Source organism: Ostrinia furnacalis, unplaced genomic scaffold, assembly GCF_004193835.3.
Source record: "Ostrinia furnacalis isolate ACB-3 unplaced genomic scaffold, ASM419383v2 OfSCF0396, whole genome shotgun sequence".
In the NCBI taxonomy this organism is placed as follows: domain Eukaryota; kingdom Metazoa; phylum Arthropoda; class Insecta; order Lepidoptera; family Crambidae; genus Ostrinia; species Ostrinia furnacalis.
Window position 1 is genome coordinate 159023 of NW_021130635.1, and position 15462 is coordinate 174484.

A 15462-nucleotide genomic window follows, 5' to 3' on the forward strand; every position below is an offset into this window, starting at 1 on the left:
TGTCTGGGGAAGTAGCCGAGAGGTGTCCAAGACTGTTGTCTGAGGAGTAGTTGAGAGGTGACCAAGAGCTGTCGACCTTCAGCCCGTGCCGCACCCCGCCGCCGTCGCGCTCGTGCTGCACAACAGGTATGCACCTTATACGTATGTACGTAGAGGTGATAGTTGTTTGAAGGTGGCTCGGATACTGGAGCTGTCGGCCTTCAGCCCACCCGCCCGTGCCGCACCCCGCCGCCGTCGCGCTCGTGCTGCACAACAGGTATGCACCTTATACGTATGGATGTAGAGTCTGCTCCGCGAGCACGTAGAATTTTGTCCAATGACCCCAAGCTACCCATCCTTATCGCTCGCGCGTAATTATGTTGCTGTCGCGCTCGCACACTCACTGCGGGCACACACGGGCGCGCCCGTCGCACAGTTGCGACAGCAATATAATTACGCGCGAGCGATAAAGATGGGTAGCTTGGGGTAATTGGACAAAATTCTACGTGCTCACAGACCGGGCTTTAGAGGTGATAGTTGTTTGAAGGTCGCTAGGATACTGTAGCTGCGTGGGAAAGTAGCCGAAAGGTGTCAAAGACTTTGTCCTATTTAGCAAGCCTTCCCCACTAAACTTGTGACTAAACTAACTAAAGCGGCACACCCGCGCCGCATATTCCCGCGCCGGCGTTAGATCTGTCGGCGTTCAAACCGCCCGTGCCCCGCCGCCGTCGCGCTCGTGCTGCACAACAGGTATGCACGTTATACGTATGTACGTAGTGGTGATAGTTGTTTGAAGTTGGCTCGGATACTATAGCTGCCTGGGGAGTAGCCGAGAGGTGTCAAAGACTCGTCCTATTTAGCAAAACTTGTAACTAAACTACATGAGTGGGACGGTACGTCAGTTCTTTGAAGGTGGCTAGGATACTGTAGCCGCCTGGGGAAGTAGTTGAGAGGTATCTAAAACTCGTATTTTACAGCAAATCTTACCCACGAAACCCTAGACTGGTTTCGTGTACCCAAACATTATAATTGAAAGCGTGAGAAGACCCAAAACGTGTGAAGTGTAAATTTGGAGTCCCTGTCTAACTCAATACTCAATTCTTTATTGCATTTCACAGTGTACATTAGTTCTTAAATATATAATTGGATCACCATGAACCCTGTCGGGCAGAACAACAATGGAGAGGACTCCTCCCCTTTTCCCCTCCATTTATTCATTATTCTGCGAGAAGTTAAGTTTCCAACCTCCTACATCAAATAAATACCACTACTACTATGATGAAAGGTTCCAATTTACAAAAGATGGCAAAAGGGGCTCCTGAAATTTGAAAGGCATATTGCCACCATCTATTAAGAACTTTTGTCATCTTATCTTGAAGCATTTGTATAGAAATGGAAATCCTTATAACAAAAATTGTTTCTCAGGGAGTCGGACAACCCCGTCCCGCTTGACTCGGAACTCTGTGCCGAGATCCTGCGCACGCTCGAAGACGCGCCCGACTGCGACGACCGGAGAGGTGAGATACTTTAAAAATGTTACATTACTTACATATTATGCAAGTTTTTAAAAGTTTTTCTTTTTAAATCATAATACTATAAGTTCTAGCGCTTAACTCAGCCAGTTCCTAAGGTATGTGAGCAGCACAGGAGGGGTGATTTTGATACGATAAAACGTGACGACGTCAGAGACATTTAACAAAAACACCTTCCCATAACTCAGGCACTGAGCTATGCGCTAAAACAAAAAGTACACAGTATTTAAATTGAGTAATGTAAAGGGTGTTTTTTAGAGGAGTAAAACTTTAAATTGCTTACACTGGACATCTCGATTACGCTACATTTGAGCCAACCGTGGCACAGGCCCGAAATCATTTTGAAGCATAAATGTCATAAGAACATCTTTTATAAAAACCAATACCATGTGAATAAATTACCAAAAGACATTAGATTAATTGAACATCTAAATTCATTTAAAAAAACTTTACTGACTTATTTAATTAATAAATGTTATTATAATATATCTGAATTCTTTGACGATAAATCTAATTAGTTTATGTAACTGCCAAATTTTATTGTTGTCTGACAAATTGTATGCTCTTTGAGCGGAACATAGTGATACTACCTAATGTAACATGTCACCATTTTACCTATGATTCACAATAAATGATTTTGTATTGTATTGTATTGTAATAAAATATATTTTTACATCAATTTTATTTTATTTTAAAGTTGTATACCTCTAAAAAAACACCCTATATTTTATGGTTGATATTTTGACTTGTAAATGTTTCTGCAGAGTGCGTGGAGCGCTACCGCGGCGGCGGCAGCGACGAGGCGGCCAGCTCGGGCTCCAGTGCCGCCTCGCCCGACGACGAGCGCCCGCCACCGCCGCCCGAGGGCGTCTGCAGGTGAGCGCCTTCAGCAGGGCTTATGATAAACATGTGTCAAGTACAAAGCGACAAAATTAAGATGATGATTAATTGGGAGGAATGTGGTGACGAAAAGTGGTGGAAGAAGTGACAAGTACAAAGAACTTCTCAGTACTATAGTTGGTCTGCGAGCACGTAGAATTTTGTCCAATGACCCCAAGCTACCCATCCTTATCGCTCGTACGTAATTATATTGCTGTCGCGCTCGCATACTGTCTGCGGGCGCCCGTCGCACAGTCGCAAAATTACGCGCGAGCGATAAAGATGGGTAGCTTGAGGTCATTGCACAAAATTCTACGTGCTCACAGACCGGGCTTTAGCCTGTATGTTATCTCTAAGTAGTGGTAGGGCAAGTTATATTTGGAAAGTGTATAAGCGCCCTGGAAAGGACCAAAGTACTGAATAAAAGCTTTGGCTATGAGAGATGATGCGGATGATATATTTTTGTTACGTCAAACGACAGTCAGATATCAAATGTGTTTCTTTCAGCTATGTATTGTATAAAAACTTTCAAATATTACCTCTTCCGCATCGCTTAGTTAGCTAGGTCGGTAAGCGCTTAACTAAGTAATTAAGTGTTTATTTGTACATAGATGAAATTTTTTGTTTTTACTTCCATCAATAAGGATGCGATAACGGTTGATGACTTTCAGAATTATTGTTGAAATAGTTAGAACATGATAAAATTGTATTATTTCCAGAGTATCCCCAAGCACAGAACGCGCGGCGTGCCGGTGGACGCTCACAGGCCGTGGGGTCCGACTCCGTGCAGACCTGGCCAGCCCAGAAGACGTCACGCTCGACGCCGATCGTGCACACGTCGGCACTTCAGTTTGAACCCTATAGCTAAGTTATAAGGTCTACATCCATTTGCAGCTACCTATCAACTTAAGAAACATTTGTCTACGCAAACCGCACACTTCGGCACTTCAGTTTGAACCCTATGTATAAGACGTAAGGTCTAAAAGCCGCTGGATGCTGACGGAGCGCGGGGTCCGACTCCGCGCAGACCTGGCCAGCCCAGAAGACGTCACGCTCGACGCCGATCTTGCACACGTCGGCACTTCAGTTTGAACCCTATAACTAAGTTATAAGGTCTACATCCATTTGCAGCTACCTATCAACGTAAGAAAAAAATATCTACGCAAACCGCGCACTTCGGCACTTCAGTTTGATCAATATTGTGAAGACGTAAGGCCTATAATCGGTTGCAGCTGACTTATTATAATAAGCTGCAGTTATTTTCTACGCAAACCGCACACTTCGGCACTTCAGTTTGAACCCTATGGTAATTATCTAGGGCTGGTATTGGCATCCCTGGCCAGCCCAAACGACGTCACGCTCGACGCCGATCGTGCACACGTCGGCACTTCAGTTTGAACCCTATATCTTAGTTATAAGGTCTACATCCATTTGCAGCTACCTATCAACTTAGGAAACATTTGTCTACGCAAACCGCACATTTCGGCACTTCAGTTTGAACCCTATGTATAAGACGTAAGGTCTAAAAGCCGCTGGATGCTGACGGGTCGCGGGGTCCGATCCGCGCCGACCTGGCCAGCCCAGAAGACGTCACGCTCGACGCTGATCGTGCACACGTCGGCACTTCAGTTTAAACCCTATAGCTAAGCTATAAGGTCTACATCCATTTGCAGCTACCTATCAACGTAAGAAAAATTGATCTACACAAACCGCACACTTCAGCACTTCAGTTTGAACCCTATGTATAAGACGTAAGGTCTAAAAGCCGCTGGATGCTGACGGGTTGCGGGGTCCGACTCTGCGTGGACCTGGCCAGCCCAGAAGACGTCACGTTCGACGCCGACCGTGCGCACGTCGGTACTTCAGTTTGAACCCTATTGTGAAGACGTAAGGCCTATAATCGGATGCAGCTGACTTATAATAATAAGCTGCAGTTATTTTCTACGCAAACCGCACACTTCGGCACTTCAGTTTGAACCCTATGGTAATTATCTAGGGCTGGTATTGGCATACCTGGCCAGCCCAGAAGACGTCACGCTCGACGCCGACCGTGCGCACGTCGGAACCTCCGTTTGAACCCTATATCTAAGTTATAAGGTCTACATCCATTTGCAGCTACCTATCAACGTAAGAAAAATTGATCTACGCAAACCGCACACTTCAGCACTTGTTTGTGTTTTATATAGGGGCTGTATTTGTTCTCATCAGTTAGTGTTACTCGCCAATGGCGCCACTTGTACTACTTATACCCCTCATTGATAGCATTAGGTGTTATTTGATGGCACGTTTATGACTACATCAAAATTTTTTTTCAGAAAAGTGGCACGTTGATACTTAAAGGTTCGCCGTGCCTGGTCTATAGTCTTCACGAACTTTCTTTACATTTCATTCAGTCGGCCTTAATATGCTAGTTTACGCAAATTTTATATAAGGCCTAAAGTCGTTTGAAGTTATTTAAATAATATGTTCACATAACAACTACTGACAGATTGATTTTGAAATCTGCCCCACAGCCGTAAGGTCTGCGATCGCTTGCAGCTACACGAAAAACAGTTTAATTAAAATGTCCGCCCAGGTCATGTTGAGAATTAATCTTTTGACTAATAAATTAGAATTATGTCTAAAATGTCTTCTCGAATTGTATGAAAAAAGACTTAACATCAGCAGATAATGGAATTAATTATATCGGAATTTACTCTATTCTTTTTTATTGTGTTTCCAGTATTTAGAGACAGTTTTATGGGCCATGAAAATTAGTAATTCACTATGACATTGGTGACTTTTCAACTATGTACCTTAAGGATAATATAACGATAAGGTATTTACTTCGACGCCCATTGTAGTTGCCTTGTAGTCTGCCGAGCTATAAACGATAGAATAAGGACGTATGTAAGTTCCATATTGAATGGTTTTGATAAGGCCGGTGTCACACACTCGCTTTAACTCTAAATTAGTATTGTATCATGTGTGCGCGGCCTAACTTCACTAATTGAGTAGCTCTAAGGTTAATACTAAATAAGGGATAGTGGCAAAGGGATAATAGATAAGTAGAGGCTCGGTGGAATCGGAAATACTGCGTGTTGGCAAGACTTCTTATACATAGACGAATTGTTTCCATGACGTTTGAAAAATGATCTGATTTTTAAAAGAACTTATTAATAAGTAATAGTGAGTCTATGGCAGCTTTTAGAGTATTTAGTGGGTATTCTCTTGACCACTGAGGGTCCATATTTGAGGCCGAGTCTATCCACCGATTTTCAATATTTTTATCACTTTTGATGACAAGATGAATAGAATTGCCTACGTTTAAAATTATCACATCTTTGTCAAAAAAGAATTATAATAAACACTTACTATTACAAAAGTCGTCCATGTGTAAGCGGCCTAAGCTATCACAGAGTAACGCGTTCAATTGCTAATTTAGGGAGTAGAGTGGAATTGAAAAGACTCGGATATTATACCTCGGATCAAGTGCACTTGTCTCAAACAACGATAGTGCGTATTTATAATGCGGTAAGGTTGAAAGTTGTTTGATACTAAGCTAAGATAAAATTAAGTAAGATATTGTTTTAGTGACCTGTGGGCGTGTTACCATTAGTCTGTAGAAGCGACAGCAACGGCAAGGTAGATATGAATGGATACAAAAATTATTTTGATTCGTAAATATTATATTTGAGAACTGAAAGTCAGATCAAATCAAAAATATTTATTTAATTTTGACCAGTATTATTAACGCAAAAATTATAAATTAAAAAAAAGGTAACCATAAGGTGACCCAACATTTTTAATTTTTAATACGCTCGTGTGTCGACGTTCGTGCCTACATCATGGGACTTTCTCTTGATCACATCTCATTCGTGAACCACAGAGTTAGCGCATGCATAATATGCAAATGCCTTTATACATTTTGACATTTAGTCGCCTCGCCTTTGCTTTACAGACCAATGGAAATACGCTCCACATAACAATACTTAACTCTTAACATTTCAGCGCATTGTTTTTTGCATTTATTTAGATCTCCTCTCGATGAAATTTCGACTTTTTATTAGATTACTTATTTATTGTAGCACAAATTGATTGTTTATATCACGACGTATACAAAATTAATATTAAGTAAATGAATTTTATTTATCGTGGATATTTCCGGCATTTATTTTTATACGTGTTTTGTCTGAACTGAACTAAATTTAAAGTAAATTGTGCCATTCTGAGATTTGAGTATTACAAACTTTCTTTGCCATAATATCAGAGTGCTTCTTAAAATACTAATACCACTTCCAAAACGACTATGCTGTCTGATGCAATACTAATACCTCTTGTTTAATTTTATTAAGTAATTTAATTTAAGTTTATATTAGTTAAAATATTAAGATCTGATCTTTTGAAGGCCATTTTTTAAAATCACAGACAACTTTTTGTCTGTAGAACAAAATTTACATTTAGGCATAATATTTTCTATGCATAACTGTCATTATACCAAACTTATTATTCAGTTAAGCTGAGTTGAAATGATGTAATATTAAATTGGCTTGTATGAAATCATAAGCAGCTTATTTATACAATTATTTTTAGCATTAATTAGTTAATAACCCTTCCTCCGAAATGATTTTTAAATAGTTTTTTTGAGTTGTGAATGTATGAAATGTATAAATGTGTAAAATAGTGCCTAGTAAATTATAGTACCGTAGCTTCGCCGGTCTGTAAGTTAACGTAATAAAGCAAATAAGACGTAACGTGAACTGCCTGAACTCTGTAAAAGATTAAATAATAGGTTATGACGTAATTTATTTAATAATTAAGTTTATGTATGATGTAACTATACAATTCTGCAAGACCTTTTTCCTGCAGAAAATAATTATACCCTTCATTTAAACGGTTCAGTTATGCCGATTTAACATAAAAACGTTGCACTTTTGACTGTTACACAAAATGAGTGAGTTATACATTACTAACTTAATATTACATGAATAAGTATTGTATTTATACAGGGTGAAACGTACAACACTATTCTAGGAAAAAAATGTTTTTGTGAACCTGTTTCTTTACACCCTGTATTTGTACAAACACCATGCCCATTTTCTCGTAGCTTATAATCACCACCGAATTTTTAGGGTAAGTGCACCAAGTTGTTAATTTCGTTTATTTTATTAGAAATACCCCCATCTTAAAAAGTGAATTGTATTGATAGTAAAAGGAAATTTCAATAAGATTGCCTTTATCAATTAAATTTTAGAAACGTTATTTGTCATTCATTTTAAAACGGAGTACAACAAACATATTTTATGTCCTTGTGAAAACAGTGCTGCCACCTAATTAATTTTGAATCAGTTTCAAAACTTGCAGATTGAGTGTTAGTCATGACGTCATACGTACTTTGTATGGTCAAGAAGTTGTTTCAAATAACTCTATTTTCAATCGTAAAATTCGTAGGTATTTTGGAAACCAAATTCCATTGACATAATTAACTATATCTACCACTCAGTGTTAGCAAAATTACGAAAAATATTTTCTATTTGCGCAGCGTTGATCGTATTTTGTTAATTTTAAAACATTTGGTCGATTGGTTCTCATCATTACAGAGAATAGTGCCCATAAGAGGTTTAATTACATAATGTTCGAGTCAGATTTAAAACCATAAGCGAATATATTAAGTAAACCTAATAACAACACTCAACGAAATTTACAAAATTTGGATATTTTTAAAGTTTTGAAAAAAGATACACAGAAAGTGTGTAAATTAGTGAGTTGCGTAACGGTGAAACCGGATAACAAATTAATAAATAATACTATAAGTAACGTAATAAGTATTCAATAATATTGCATTTTTAGAGTAACTAGTGTTTGAATGTTGCAATATGTAAGACCATGACAAGTAAGCTTTAGTTAGGTTAGGGTAGGTTAGAGCATTTACTGTTAAGTCCAGATTTGAGTTTTGTTTTACCAAGTAAATGGATCGATACGAGTACGTCTTGCAGTTTTCAAAGCTCAACATTGGGTATTTTACCCTAATCATTTCCAAACATCAATAATATCTATAAACCTATGCAGTTAATTTTATATTCCAAATCGTATTGGATTCTCTTGTGAACCATTAAGGCAACTGTAATGAAATTCATTTTATGTGTAATGGAAATTGTATTTCACGCATGCGTTGTCTGTGCTCCTACTGCTTGGTTGTAATGGTAGTAACGGATAATTTAGTTTTTCGCAGTTACTACTACAATGATAACTATTTTTACGCGTAGTACTTTTATATACGCGATAGGGCCACTACAATTTATGGTTGCAGATACAACTTAACAGTATGATTACGGGCAACGAATGATGCACTTAAAAATGTGTGTAAATCTTCTAATATGTATAAATTTTTAACGCTCTCTGTAGATTTTAAAGCCAAACAGATATTAAATATTATATTATGAGAGATTATAAAAAATCTGATTTTATAGTAGTGTATAAAACAATTTATATAGTATGTCTATATCAAGGCCTAACATATTGATTATATAATTTGCTACTTTGCCACGCGGATCGCGTTTCACGTTAGAGCCTTAATACAAAAGGAACGGATGCGCCTGACCTTATCATAAGATAGGTCATCATCACACTTGCTCATTTATTTATATTAGAACCTAGTCCTAAGATAACGTCACAAATAATGTTTATTTTATTAATTTGTTATTACTAATGTTATGTTATATAAACACAACCTGACGACTAATAAGTTTAAATGTAACCAAAGGTTAATAATCACTAGATAGCATCTCCATAAATGTACTTGTAACTGTACGTACGTTTGTGTGGGACACGGGCCGCTATATGGACGTGTCTCTACGTCCACTAATACAAATATACAGTGTGCCCCAAAAGTGTCAAGCCGAAGCCCAGAGGTAGAGCATCACTAGGGCTATCCGTAGACCTTCCAATCCAAAAGCCGAAACTATACACCCTGTATAAGTACTTTTCGGCTTTTGGATTGGAAGGCAAAAGGTACAGGTTTAACGATAAATGTTATATTTAATTGAATTTTCACTGGTCTGCTAATAGCTTTCATTCGTTCAGTTGTTATAATTACCTTAGCACATTGAAACATTAATATATAAGGTGTTATTTTTTGTACTGATCATACTTTACCAACGCATCTAATAAAATCATACAAATACAACCCAAGTGTTTTTAAAAAAAAATTCAGGCTAGTTTTCGAGTAAAACGACAAAGAATGTTTCGAAAAAAATAAAAAATAAATCATCCTTTGAGCGCGGTGAGTATTCGTTTACGCACTATCGTAGTAGCCGGCCGAGGGCAACGACCGCTGCCACGTGCCGCGCCGCGTGAGTCGGCCATATTGATATCGCTGCCAGTCGCTCCGCGCCCACAGCCCGCGCCGAGCCGCCGATCGGCATGCGGGAGCGCAACAACATAAATAATCGTACCAGTCCGTCCAATGCGCCCAAACGTGTTGCAGTGTATGTGCGAGTTATTACAATGCCGCGCTTGATCAATAACAAAACGCTGGTGAAATTATGTTTCGGGCACACTAACTGGCCGACGAGAAACATTGACGAGTCGAAAACCTTCATACCTTGCTTGTTTGGAGCCGCGTAGCGCTTCAGGGAGCGCAGCCGTATCCTGACTTGACGAGATCCCGTGCGCTTCGAGGACGAAGTTCTGGATTTCAATTTCAATCACCGGCACAGTGCTGGCGGTACCCAGATGCGAGCGCCGCAGACGGCGGCTTTTGCGTAAAAATACGGAATGCCTTATCAAGGAGTTGTTGCCAGAGGGCCACGACCGCGACCGAGTTCTATCGATGGTTATTGCGGAAGTCTACCTAGGTACATACCTACAGTGTGATTTGGACAGATGAGTGCTTGTTTACGCGAAAGGGACTTTTTCCGTAAAAAAGTTAGTGCGCGAATTGTGAATACAACATCCGACGTGGTGTCTAGTGAACAGCAAGCAAGTGTGCAGCCCGAAAGCATTACCTCAATTCGATCGTGGCTAGATTAGACAGTGCAAGACAGTGTTTACGTGAACATTCAACAAAGGCTTGACGTTCAAAATGTATTGTGATTAGTGTAATAATAACCTAGGAACTTTAAATAACAACATTCAAAATAGGTAAATGTGTGAATAAGTAAAATCAATGAATCTAAAGTGTGATGGCAAATCATAATTTAGGAATTAAAACCAGGAAAATTGATCAGTGAGTTTTATTTACAACACCTATTCATATTCAATATTAGGGTGCATTTCCACTGAAGCGAAGCGAAGTAGTAATAGGTATGTACCTATCAATTTTTTATTACGTCTCTAAATAAATTGCGTAGGCATTACGAAACCGTAGATATTGAATTCCAATTTCTATCCTTTTTTAAATTTCTAGTTTAACGCGGATGATTCGCCTCGGTTCGTTGGAAAAGTCCCCCGCTATTACACTAATGAAAATACACTTATTTACCTACTTATGTAGCTAGATTTTGTTTCTCCCAGCGCGTAGTACCTATTAACATGATGTAACATCGTACATACTCACGAGTGATAATTTTTGGTAACGTAGGCTTAGTGTAATCTAACCTTTATGTGTGTGAACGTTGAATGAACGCGCGCGGCCATTGTTCGTACTCGTATGAATGAAATGAGTAAAGAAAGAGAGAGAGGCAGTGAGTGAAGACAGGATGGTTGTAAAAATAATATCTTTTTTTTGTTAGGAAAAGCAAAAACAAAAACTAGCCTGAATTTTTTTTTAAAAACACTTGGGTTGTATTTGTATGATTTTATTAGATGCCTTGGTAAAGTATGATCAGTACAAAAAATAACACCTTATATTTCGAGCTTGACTGAACACTACCAGCTTATTATTTACCCAACAAAATGTGCGTACCTATCAAACAGTTTTTGTTTTATGTATTTTAGTAACCATGATTTTTGTTTCATTTCACCGATTTTTTAATGTTCATGTACACGAATTAACAATGCAATGTTGTGAGTTTTATTTATTAAAGAGTTTAAAATGAAGAAGTTTGTTTAATTTCGTGTCTTTTTCACTTAATCACCTGAAAAGGAAATGTTAGGTCATTAAATAAAACACTTGTTTTTATTGAATGGAATTTAAAATTTATTAAACCTACCTATCTAGTAATAATTATAATCTTCACATCTGTTACATGTTTGTATCACATGGATTTGAAAATTATTTTGTTATAAAATACCTACTATGATATTAATAGAAGCTTGAATGCATATTTTTGTAGTAATAAATATAAAATTGAAAACATAATTTATTTGATCTTCCCGAGCGACTGTAAACGCACAATTGGTTATCTACTACAATATTATCTATTTCTAATTTAACAATAATAAATTTGAAAGAATTTGTTGGACCTACCTACCTAAAGATTAAATAATTGAAAAATTATATTAATTAAAATATAAAAAAGGGGGTTATTATTATGCGAATGCAGAAACATGAAGCTTTAAAACAACATTGGTCCTAAGTAAATTAACTAACATAAAATGCAAACAGTAAATGAAATATAAATGTTGATTAAATGATTGCTAAATAAAACGAAATAAAGTAAAACAACAACAAGAACCACACCACGCCTGTCAAACAAGTTCTGTCGGCATCGGGCGCGGCACTGCCATGCCGCCGGAGTGGATCCACAACGCCCACTGACAGTAAAACGAATTCAAACTCGCGCTTCGATTTTGTAGATGATGGAACAAATTGTTAACATTTCAATTCCTACTCGCGCACAAATCATATGAGGGTTTCTATACGATTTATGCAGTCGTAGATCGGAATTAATCGAAATTCAAAACGTATCAAGTGGACCACACGAGGCTGGCTTTCCCAATAAGAATTACGAGTAAGAGTAAAATGGAAGTGCGAGTTTGAAGAGTTGTTACTGTGCCAAGGCGTATTTTCAAAGCATTAGAATTCCAACTCGCATGCTGAACTTGTACAAATTCCTTGAATTGGAATTATAACGTTTTAAAATAAGTCTGCAGGAAAACTGCACTTATCTGGCCCGGACTGTCCAATAATGCGACGCATTTCAATGCCACGCATCCGCTAATATACACCACTATTTTTTAATTACCGATATAATGATAAGGGACATACATGACAGTGAACATGTTAACTAGAAAGAATAGGATAAAGTGAACACTTTAATTTAAATGCAGTTTTTGACTGCGAAATATTCTTACAAGATTTGTTCTCTAGTCGAAAGTTCACTTCCTATAGTACAGTCGCCTCGTAAATCTTTACCAGTAATTAAAAAATAAGGGTCTTGATATATTGAGAAATATATAAACTATTATAAATACTCTGAATCTATTGGTTACAGTCCGATACATATTCTTTACGATATCAGCAAACACTACATACTCCATGTGATAAAGACTATTATATAAAAATAAATATGTCTCTAATACACATCTAAATTTAAAACATTAGAAATACTAGCAAGCTATATCATAATATTCAATGGCTACACAGTACATTTTGTATGTCTAAATGTGTTGAGACTCTTCCTTCCAATTTGTGACTCTTAATATTGCAACAATCGTACCTATGTATAAACACATCAAACCACTACTTCAGGCAAACAGCTCGATTTGATCGAATCTATTGGATTTTTAAAGAATTAATGAACACTTGATTCTAGACTGGACTTCTAAATTCGTTGTATTTAGATGATATAGTTGTTTTCAGAGTATAATTTATGAATTATTTTGTTAGTCGACAAAATTGAGCTGTTTGGTGAACCAAGCCCGTGCAATATCGCTCCAGCATCCGTGCTCCCACTGCGAACAACACAAAATGTGCTGTGTCGACACCTACTTAATAAAAGCGACCAACCACTAAATACAATAAGGAGCCACCGTTCTATATAAATCTCTTCGTTCTGTTTGCACTTTGTTTCCTTTCTATTACATTCCCGCTCCAATCTACAGGCACTATGAGAGGCGCGCCGGCGCAGGCCGGCGAATAACGTGAGAATCAACAGAGAGGGACTACTACTGGCTGCGCTCGACAATATTATGCGAAGTTGGTGTTATATTCTACATACAAATCTTTATCCAATATCGAGCAAAACTCGCAGTAGCCCCCCAGCAGCACTGAGGTCGCTATAGTTACTCTTTAAAGGCGGTGGTGGATATTGCTATTGGTTACGATACACGCTGCAACTACACACTTAAAATAATATCCAATACAATTTGAAAACACTACTTAAATCTATGTTATACCTATGTTAAATTTGTTATTACTATTATCAATACAGATACAAAAACTTTTCCAAGATTTTCAAAATATATAAATATTTTATGTATTAATATTTTTAAAGTAGTAAAATTGAAATAAAACTTTATATAAAATGCGATTGTATTAAATAGAAAATATTTTTACTTTAGATAGTTCAGTAAGTTTACTTATCGCGCGATCAGACTACAGTTACATTAGTATATCTATTTATTGACCCAAAAGATGGTACTCGTAAAAGGAGATAAAAAGTTAGAGCCCGCTTTGATAAAGTACAAAAATGATACGACCACAGATATAGATATACCTAGATAACGCGAATGCACCTACTTCGCGTGTCCCGATCCCGATAAATCCTCGGAATGAGTTGCCGCTGCTTACAGTCCACGCGCGTCTGTTGTTGCATGCGGACGGCCGCGAAAACTAGAAAAATGCCTCAATGTGTGATAATTAATTGCAATAAGCCAAAAATTTCGAGCTCCCAAAGGCAAGGACATATTTCCTATCACGGGTAAGTTATTTTAATATTATATTAAGTGTTAATTCATTTTAAAACATTTTTTTAAGTATTCCAAGCTGTGGTTTCAAGAATGTACCTAAAAATCTATAACTTACCATTCAAAAAATTTTTTACGATACATTGCCGGGTTTGTTTTGAGCGTTTGATCTGACGTTATGTGTTAAGAGGCGATGTATAACCACAGAATAAGTAATAGTACAGGTACAGAAGGATTACTCCGCAAGACGATTTAAATAAATGCGAGTCTTGCTACGACGCGATACAGTGGAATTCGCTCGCACAGCACTACGTACCTACAATTTTATTCACCTACAAGTTTTGTCTCTTTCTATCGCGTGCCTCTGAACTCTTCTTACGCTGTTAGGGTTGCTGTCTAGTGAAAAAATAATTAATTTACTTATTTGTAATGAGGTACGTATGTAGGTAAGTACGCATTCATTATGGAAAACCTTGGGAGAGGCCTTTGTCCAGCAGTGGACGTCATTTGGCTGAAACGAACGAACGCATTCTGAGCAGTCATGGTAGGTTAGGTTCCTATACTATCCTAAGAATTATTGATTACCTACAATGACCTACATGGCCTACATACCTTTCAGCATCTTTGGGAAGCGAAAAGAAAAGGTAGATTTCTTTTCGAATTTAAACACCCGAACGCCGCACAATAATTATTTCCCTTTATGTCCATTTTTAAATAATACTTCGATCATAGAATTAGGTACTGCAACGCACGCCAGCGTGCTGACGGGCGCGCGCGTGACACTCGACTGATATAATACCCGCCGGCGGGGCGCTTCGCTGTAGGTAATTATCGGATGTACCGCACGGAGTGAGCCAGGCCTGGTATAACGGACAAGCGCCACTGTCGCGCATCGCTTCGACTTCGTTGTACACGCAACTTCTCATTCGTCTGTCAAATTTTGCTACTAGTGTTGTTCGTTCTACTACTTTAATCAATAATCGATTCTTATCGATATCGGACAGACGAATGATACTAATTATTATTAAAAAATAACTCTCATATTAAATAAATATTCTAATTAATGTGTATTTGTAGTATTTATATGTCTTTTTTTTCCTAGTTTCCACAAGATGCAATGGATGTATGGATAATTTTTGTATTATTATTCCATTTTCTTCCCTAAACTTTGAATTTTTGGCAAATTTCAATATCTAATTACTACATGGTGATGTATCATTGTAAAGAAGAGAAACTAGAGATGTTTTTAAGATCATTGGCAATCCATTATCACCTTTAATTTTTTTAAATCGAATTCTAAGTA

The 15462-nt window shown here is 37.7% G+C and overlaps 1 protein-coding gene across 1 annotated transcript in view; it reads left to right on the forward strand.

Moving 5' to 3' along the window:
• Positions 1-9465, forward strand: part of LOC114363042 (uncharacterized) — a 40371-nt gene extending 30906 nt beyond the window's left edge. The window contains exons 20-22 of the mRNA XM_028318640.1: positions 1405-1496; positions 2276-2387; positions 3110-9465. Coding sequence (XP_028174441.1) covers positions 1405-1496; positions 2276-2387; positions 3110-3245 — 340 coding nt within the window. The 3' untranslated portion in view covers positions 3246-9465. The remainder of the gene's footprint in view (positions 1-1404; positions 1497-2275; positions 2388-3109) is intronic.
• The last annotated feature ends 5997 nt before the right edge of the window (positions 9466-15462 follow it).